Here is a 9,173-nt window from a genome sequence, read left to right on the forward strand (position 1 = left end):
CCTCCTGGGTTCAGGCAATTCTCCTGCCTCAGCCTCCTGAGTAGCTGGGATTACAGGCACGCGCCACCATGCCCAGCTGATTTTTTGTATTTTTAGTAGAGACGGGGTTTCACCATGTTGACCAGGATGGCCTCGATCTCTTGACCTCGTGATCCACCCGCCTCGGCCTCCCAAAGTGCTGGGATTACAGGCGTGAGCCACCGCGCCCGGCCAATAATACAGATTTTATATCCACGCATCACCAGGTCGGTGAAGCTAATACAGACTACATATGGAGATGGACGAACAACAGCAAACAATGTGCTCCCCTTTGGACTCTCCACACTTCCAATCTGTCTTCTTTATCCAGTATCTTCCCTCCTCCTGATCTTTAGTATTCCTGACCTTCCCTTTTCCTCCAAATTTTAGGTGGTCTATTTTACATAATATAAAGCACCGGAACAGTTGTCCCATAATGTGAAACATATACCAGCTATTATCTATCACTACATTACAACTGCAACGGGAAGACACCAGATATTGTAATACATTTTGGACAAAACCTTTCAAAAGCAGGAAGGCAAGGAGATGAAATCAGAGAATCACTCCCAACCAATGCTGATAGAACCATAGGGGAAGAACATAATGTTTAGACTTCCCCAAAATGCCTCATTCTCCTTAGGCTTCAACTTCTAAAAATGAGGCAAAAAATAGACCTACGAAGTTACTTGTGAGGACTTACCTTTAGTAGCTTCTCGGTTCCTTAAATGAGGAGGAATATAGCGCCCTTCTAAAAAAATATTTATAAAATTAATTAAATGCCAAATACCTTCCATTTAAATTTCTGCTACTAAAAAAACGGCCCTGGGAAATTAAAATCTCCAGCCTTCCAGTCTGCTTACCTGGAAATTGAGGGGCAAGGGAAGAATCTACTTTAATTTTAAATGGGTTACTGCTTCATAAGGAGAACTCTGAAAGGCGTTTTTAACAGAAAGCTGATTTGGAACCTAATAGTTGAAATCCACAAATTGAACACAATTAGCTACAAGTGGTCATTTAATGTGATTTTTTAAAAAAGGCCTGCTATATTTAAGAGAACTGTCATTAAAAACTAAGAGAATCACTTATAGCATTAAGTATTATTACTGTAATAACCTAAGACTACTCACGTAATTAAATCTCACAATCAGCCACCAAGAGTCTTTGGTTTCTATGCCAGTCAAGTTGCAAAACATACAATAAATGTACAAGAAAAAGCTGCAAACGGGACTTAATTTGAAGGTACTGCAGGTTTTAATTCGGGGCTTGCTGAGTTTAAGGAAACTTGATAGTTGTTCCGTATGCAGGCAGAATATAGCTTAAACTATGGTAAAGAAGCAAAAGCAGGCCGGAAGCAGTGGCTCACACCTATAATCCCAGCACTTTGGGAGGCTGCAGATCACCTGAGGTTGGGAGTTCAAGACCAGCCTGACCAACACTGAGAAACCTCGTCTCTACTAAAAATACAAAATTAGCCAGGCATGGTGGCACATGCCTGTAATCCCAGCTACTCAGGATGCTGAGGCAGGAGAATCACTTGAACCCGGGAGACAGAGGCTGTGGTTAGCCGAGATCACGCCATGGTACTCCAGCCTGGGCAACAAGAGCGAAACTCTGTCTCAAAAAAAAGATGAAGAAAAAAGAAAAGGCAACGATGCTTTACATTGATCACTAAGTACTACATAATTCTGTAACACAAAGTCTACTGAATTCTTTATGCAGTAAAAACTGAAATGCAGATTTCTTAAAATTTAGATAAGCCCAATGAAATCTTAAGATATTAAGCTCTAATATTCAATACATCCATAAGATGTTTTACTTACTGCTGGCTGTACTTCCTCCACTCTGATTATCTGAAGAGTTCAGGTCTAGGCCAGCAAACTAGAAGAGAGAGAGATGGTTAGCAGCCCGTGTGCTCACATACTATATTAAGACAAAACTAGTCCTGCTAGCATTTGTCAGCACTGCATTCAAGTAGTTGCCCCGTCCACCTCACAGGGTGGATACTCTTAATGGGAATGTGATTAAGAATGCTTTCAAGTTTGTAATGTTCTAAGTAATGCAAAATATTGCCATTGTATATACTGCAAAAGGCGGCACACCAAGATGCTTGTGCTATCCAGTAGAAACTGTCCAAATTTAATTCATTCATTCAAAATAAATTCTCACTGTAGCATGTTCCATAGTACAGGCTCCCTAAACACCAAACTAAAGGCTTTACTGAATCTCAAAATTATTCTTAACTGTCAAATAGATAAGGGATTTTAGTGCCAATCATGTTTCCAATGCCAACTCTCTATAATACTTGATATTTTAAAACTAAAATGCACACCACACCTGAAAAATGTCAAGACAAATTTTGAATTGACTGTTCTTTAGTTCTTTCACCCCAAATACTGCACAAGTATTTTTAGTAGGGTAGTACTAAGAACAACAAAAAAATAGCACTATACCCACCACTTACAGAACACTATGTTAAGCACAAGTCTGAAGTAGTTTGTTGTTTCATTTGTTTCTTTTGAGACAGTCTCTTCCTCTGTCACCCAGGCTGGAATTCAGTGGTATGATCTCAGCTCACTGCAACCTCCACCTCCTCAAGTATCTGGGATTACAGGGGTGCGCCACCACTCTCGGCTACTTTTTGTATTTTTAGTAGAGACGGGATTTTGCCGTTTGTCAGGTCACCACCTGACCTCAGGTGATCACCTGCCTTGGCATCCCAAAGTGTTGGGATTACAAGCACGAGCCCAGCCTGAAGTAGTTACCTATTTATTCTCCCATTTTAACGGAACTTCAAAGATGACTTTGAATAAATGGCACAACTGGCATTCGATGCTCTTAAAGAGTAGGACATTTTAGTGCCTTTAATCTCTATTTCTACCCATCACCTTATATTGGTAGCTCAAAAGCTTCAACATTCTAGAAAAGGGTTATCTGCTACCTTCATAATGCTTTGTAACTAACCAGGAACTACTAACAAGTAGGGGGTTAAAACTGTAAATGCAGAAAGTGTTTCATTTTTCTCAAAAAAGCCACAAAAGACCGAGTCACACAGTACTGTTGCCAACCTGTTTGCAAAAGACACGCGATACCATGTTCATAAATCGTGTGTTTAAAGCTTAGTATGATACTGCCAAACTGCATACATCATCAAATGGAGTCACCGAAAATTGGAAGCAGATGCTACACTTTTAAATAAAATATTTAAAAGATGAGTGTAAGACTTCAGGCACCTAATTTCCAGAATTTCTATGAGCAAAAACACCGTCACGCTCTCTCTTGCTGCCATTAGTTAAGAAACTGATAATTTAAAAGCACGGTAGGAACACAAACTTTATGTACTTGTAAGTACATTCTGCTTTTTAAATAAGGTTCACTGCTGCCTAGAATCCTTAGACACTAGCTAAATGGTAAAACTGGGAATACTCTGTGCTGCTGGTAGATTTTTTAAATGTCTATGTTCAATTCAACATATGAAGTGTCAGCAATTAGAAGATTTAATATAATTGGTTCATTAAACGGGGGGAAATGCTCCCAAAAGAACAGACCGTTCAATTCCTTAAAAATAAATATTACACGTGACTACATTAAAACATATATTCAATTAATTTGTGCCACTAAACTTCATCTCAGGATGATACCGGCGTTTGTGAAATCAACTCTCTCCTAATCACAGTAGGCAGAAGTTTTATTTAAAGGCTCCGCGTAACCCACACAAGAACTTATCTGAAGCCTGGTGCCACTGTTGCGGCGGGATGCAGACTTCCTGCCACCAAAGCCCATAACCTTCTCCTCTCAGATCACATGTCCTTCTCTCCTCCGCCTCTAAACCCTTAGAAAAGGGGGTTCTGGTTAAGAGAAAATATCTGGGGGCCTCGAACCCACTGCAAGATTTTATTCCACAGGCAGCAACAAGTCCACAACAAAACTGTTTACTTCTCCCCTAAGCCGGGTGTTTTTCCAATGCCGGATTCCTGGATCAAACGTCACTAACATGAAGACACTCCTACAATCCGCGATGGCCTCTCCACCTCAGAAAAATAACGCGCGGCCCCCAGCTAATGGGCCACACAAGGACAATCTGGGGCAAGCAAGGAGGAGAAAGAGCCTCGCTGGTTCCCTAACCTCCCCGCCGCGTCCAACCTCCCTCTCCAGAGCCCAGCGCGCAGCGGCCCATTGCTGCCACCCCTCCCCTCCCCTCCCCGCCCCCACTCCTCCCCAATCTTCTGCGTCACAAAACTTTCCACTCCGGAAACGCGGCCTCCCAGGCCGCGGCGCCCGGCCCGCCGACCCTGCGGAAACTGGGTTGAAGCAAAAGGGCCGGCGGAAGAAGCCCAAGAGAAACAAGAAGCCCATTCCATCCTCCTTTCCAGGCCCTCGCCCGCCCGGGACCCGCCGTCTCCCGGGAGTGGGCCACAGCGCCGCCCAGCACCACACAAAAGAGGCCGCCGCCATTACCCGGAGCGAAGGCCACCCCCCGCTACCGCGCCGCGCCGCCCCCTCCCACATTCCTGGGCCGCGTTCCACCCCTAGCTCGCAGGCATGCAAACACCGGATGCCGCCGGGTCTCCCGGATGGGAATCCAGGCTGCGCAGCTCGGAGGGCTGAAGCCCTCCAGGCCAAAAGGGTCCCCAGTCGCGTCCTGCCGCGCTGCGCACTCCTCCAAGCCCCCCTCCACCGGGGTCACTCATCAGTCGGGTTTCGCGCGTGCGCGTCCCCGCGAGAGCGCGCGCACTCCCCCCACCCCCCCCACCGCCCGCCTGCGCAAGCACACACAAAAGCCGCCATTGTGCTCGGCCCGGGGACAATACAGCGGGCTAAGCTCGGGCCCTGGCGACAGCCCCAACCAACGTTCCTGCCGTCTCCCTGACCCTCCATAGCCCCAGGGCACCCAGGAACTGTAAAGTAAGGGTGCCGGTTAGCGCTGCGCCATTAGCCGGATTAAGTCAAGGGATTCACGCAGCAGCCAGCCCGGTGGGGTCCTTGCAGCTCACCTGCTGGTCCAGCCCAAGCGCATTTTCCACCGCCACATGACTCATCCCTGAAGAGTACCGAGAACTCGGTGTCTTCTGCTGCTGAGCGAGTGTTTTTGTTCCACCGCGAAGGCCCTCTCACGGGAGAACTGCGGCTCTGGAGCGCACGGCGCGGCCACGGATCTAATATACCCGCTCGAAACCCTGCTACGTCAGCACGTACAGCGTGTGCCCTCCCTTTCACACTGCAATCCCCCGCCGCGGCGACTTCTGCCCAGCTACTGCGCGCTCCCTCAGGTCTAACCTCACGGGATTGCCTACTCAGTCCCGTCGCCCCTCGTCGTCCTGCCTTGGAGCTTTGGGCGCCAAATGCTGTCCCAGTTCTCTCGAGCTACACTTTCCCTGCTCTCTGCTAAAACCCTGTTCTCAGCCTCCGAGTTCTCGAGATCTCGCGAGAATTGGAGTCTCCCGCTTTCCGCCAGCTAGGGGGCCTGAAAATGTTAACCTAGGCCTTTTCGCTCCCCTTTCCAACCCTAAGCCCTAAGCACTCAGCTTTCGTTTTTCCTTTTTTTTTTTTTTTCTTTTGTCTAACAGTGGCCTTCACTTTCCTTCCTCTCTCAGTCCCCGGGCTTGGAGATGTGATGGGATTTCTCCAGTCTAATCTGCCCTCGCTCTTCCGCGTGTAGCCTCCTCGAAGTCGGAGCTAAGCAGAGTCCCAAAACCTAGAGGGCGGCAGGCCACGTGACCGCAGGTGTCGCGCGCGGTGGCCATTTTGTGAAACAGGAAACGGTGGCGTGAATATTGAGTGCTCGGCACGAGGGGGAGGGGTGGGAAAAGGAGGAGAGTAGAGAGGGAAGTGGAGGGAGGAGGAGGGGGGAAAGGAGAAGGGGGGAGGGTAGGATGGTGACCTGGGCGGGAGTCGGGGGGAAATGGAGGGGAGCCGGCGGCGCGCGCTGGTGGCCCGACATCTCTCTGCGCGGTTGCCTAGGCAGCGGGGGGCGCCGCCTAGAAACACACAATGGCCCCTCCCGCCCCACCCCCTGACGTGTGCGCGCGCGCCCCCGCCCCCCTCGGTGAGGGAACAATGAGACAGTCACGCGCTGATCCGGAGACGCCGCTGGCGCGCCCTCCCGGGACCCCAGCTCTCCGCAGGAATGCGGGCTACATTTGTCCCTAGTTTCCTCCCGCTTGGGGCCCAGCGGCTTAGGGCCAGTGGCCACCAGTACTGCGGGGACCCCGGGGGTGGCAAACGGCTTTTTTAGGGCCCAAGAGTGTCGGGAATTTTTGTAGCTGGTGCAACCTGGGCCTGCCGGAGGGGCTGCAACGGGGTTATCGGCCTGGGCTCGGGGTGACCCTTTGGCTGCTGCGGTGGATAAAGAACGGGAGGAAATGGGTTTCTGTCGTCGGAGGAACCCCTTCCCGTGGCTCCCTTCTAGGCAGGCCACCCTAAGTCTCGGCTTCGGTGCCGCAGACCCTTAAATAGGAGAAAACGTGTTTACTAGTGGATCCCCGGCTTTGAGCCGGCGGCCGCACATCCGTGGTTTCTTTTGACCGGTTTCCCCTCTCTCTTCTGACCCTCAGCCCGACGGAATTAAATAAAACGCAGTGGTTTGCACAACCCCCCCAAAGGGTCTTCTGCTACCAGATTTCAAATAGTTCGTGCTCATCACATAATTTACCGTACACATAACTTCTCTCCCTTCCCAGTTTTTAAAATCGAAACGGAAATTCGAACGTGACAGGGAGAATATCACACTGTGTCGGGGCAAGTTGTTTAAGGGCTTTGAGTCTTAATTTCCTCATCTATAAAAGGAGTCAGCTACATTCCATAACCCTGTGAAAGACCCAACTTCTCCTTTTCAAAACTAGTATTTTCTAACGCCCCCTTTAACCATACTAAAATAACAAATCATAGGTAATATAATGTGAACCTACAGATAATTTCAAAGAACATGACATTAACAAACGAATGCAAAATGATTATAATAAAACCATATGTATTTTAATATGTAAATGCCCCCGCATCAGTTAGTGTAGTTAGCTACACTAATTGTTGGTAAGATACTTGCCCAGTAGAGCCACAAATACAAACTGGAAAGGTGTATTGATTTCACAACTCAAGTTCTATGAGCAACATTGCTACTGGGAACCTCAATTTCCAAAACAATGAACTATTAATAATGTTTGAATAAAACAGTACAATCTTCCTTCAATCGAAACAGTAGTTCCATTTGTGGAAAATTCAGGATCTATGGAAACTGGGCAAAGATATTTTGTGTTCCTTCGTAAAACAGGGTTAGTTCTAAGCTTAGATGATAATGAACTAGTTTTTCACCGACATCAGTGTCCAGCGGTTCCGTTCTTCGCTGTATGGGACTGACCAGCATCACAGAGCATCCTGGCATGCCTGGCTCTTGCCCACTAAATGCCAGTAGCCCTCGCCAGTCATTGTGACGATCAGAAATACACAGATGTCTACAATGCCCCTTTGAGAGCCACTAGGTTCAATGATCATTAAGGTCCCTTCCTGCCCAGAGATGAGTGGATTTTCATGGAGCATTGGTGAGGGACCTCGGTTTTGTTTCAGTTTCGTTTTCCTATGAACCAGGGTAAACATGAATCATGTTCAAAAACAGTTGCGACAGCTCTTCAAACTGCATATAGCAACAACGGGATGTACTGACTACCCTGGTTCTGGGCTTGGTTTTTCTTTAGAGTAGAGCCGAGTACAGGGTACTGCCATGGGAGTACCTAAAAAGAATTAAAATATACAGCAGTTCCCTATTTTCAATTAACCCCTGCTCATAGGCATACTCGGTTCAAACCACCAGGGTATTTTGTTAATCAATATATTATAATTGGAAAATCCAATTGGAGAGGAAGCGGGAAAACATACAAAGCTTTGTCTTCAAACACAGTCACTCTGAAAAAGAATGATGTGCACACTTGAGGCAGCTAAATAAATGAGCCAACTTTTACAGCACTCCAAATGACTTTTCCATTAAGCAGCATTTGCATATCTTCTCCACATGGCAGTTATTTGCAACTTTTATTTGAAGTGACCTAAAAAGGGCTAGAGATGGCTGAAACCAGAGAAGTGTTTTTGCACGGTCCCTTTCTTAATGTTTCCAGGCATTTTGAGTGCTCATATTGATGCGAATGTACTTCCTGCAACACCACCCCATCCCTCTTCCACCCCCATCCCTGGAAGTAGCGCAGTGAACCAGAGCCTAAGAATTGCAATTCCTCTAACCAGCAGTTCAGCTCCCTGCTTACAGGCACGGGGCAACTCCCTTGACAGTGTCTCGGCTTCCTTATTTATAAATTTAGAATAAAAGTAGTCCCTGTCGGCCGGGTGCGGTGCCTCACGCCTGTAATCCCAGCACTTTGGGAGGCCAAGGCGGGCGGATCACTTGAGGTCGGGAGTTCGAGATCAGCCTGACCAATATGGAGAAACCCCGTCTCTACTAAAAATGCAAAATTAGCCGGGCGTGGTGGCGCATTCCTGTAATCCCAGCTATTCGGGAGGCTGAGACAGGAGAATCGCTTGAACTCGGGAGGCGGAGGTTGCGGTGAGCCGAGATCGCGCCATTGCACTCTAGCCTGGTCAACAAGAGCGAAACTCCGTCCCTCTCCCCAAAAAAGTAGTCTCTGCCTCTGAGAGTGTTTGGGATTCAAGGGCTTCTGCATGAATTGAAAGTGCTTTTTGAGGCAGGGCATGGTGGATAATGCCTGTAATTCCAGCGCTTTGGGAGGCCTAGGCAGGCGGGATCACTTGATTTCAGGAGTTCCGGCGTGGTGACGCGCGCCTGTAATCCCAGCTACACCAGAGGCTGAGGTGGGAGAATCGCTTGAGCCCAGGAGGCAGAGTTTGCAGTGAGCTGAGATTGCGCCACAGCATTCCAGCCTGGGCGACAGAGTGAAACCCCCGTTTCAAAAAAAAAAAAAGGGGGGGGTAGGGGTGAGGGAGGAGAGGTAGTGTTTAAGTTTTGTTTTTTTTAAAAAAAGTGCTTTGCAGGGAGTAAGAGCTTAGCACCAGGTAGCATCTGGATCCACATATACGTGTCTAGCTCCCCATCCTCTCAACTCCCCTAGTAGAGGAGGTTGCTCTGTGCACTGGGCTCCCACAGTCTCCACTGTTCAAACCGCCATTGTAATTCCGTGTGGTACTGCAGCTGTGTG

The 9,173-nt window shown here is 48.0% G+C and overlaps 1 protein-coding gene across 2 annotated transcripts in view; it reads right to left on the reverse strand.

Moving 5' to 3' along the window:
• The window catches only part of DDX3X (DEAD-box helicase 3 X-linked), a 15,995-nt gene extending 10,097 nt beyond the window's left edge, over nucleotides 1–5,898 (reverse strand). Inside the window, exons 1-3 of one of the 2 annotated variants that reach the window (XM_017516989.2) lie at nucleotides 5,013–5,898; nucleotides 1,842–1,899; nucleotides 722–769 (exon numbers count right to left, since the gene is read on the reverse strand). In XM_017516989.2, coding sequence (XP_017372478.1) covers nucleotides 722–769; nucleotides 1,842–1,899; nucleotides 5,013–5,057 — 151 coding nt within the window. In that variant the 5' untranslated portion in view covers nucleotides 5,058–5,898. The remainder of the gene's footprint in view (nucleotides 1–721; nucleotides 770–1,841; nucleotides 1,900–5,012) is intronic. The other variant, XM_017516990.2, reaches the window with a different exon arrangement.
• Between the last annotated feature and the right edge of the window lie 3,275 nt (nucleotides 5,899–9,173).

The sequence above is a fragment of the Cebus imitator genome, unplaced genomic scaffold, assembly GCF_001604975.1.
Source record: "Cebus imitator isolate Cc_AM_T3 unplaced genomic scaffold, Cebus_imitator-1.0 Scaffold613, whole genome shotgun sequence".
Classification (NCBI taxonomy): Eukaryota; Metazoa; Chordata; class Mammalia; order Primates; family Cebidae; genus Cebus; species Cebus imitator.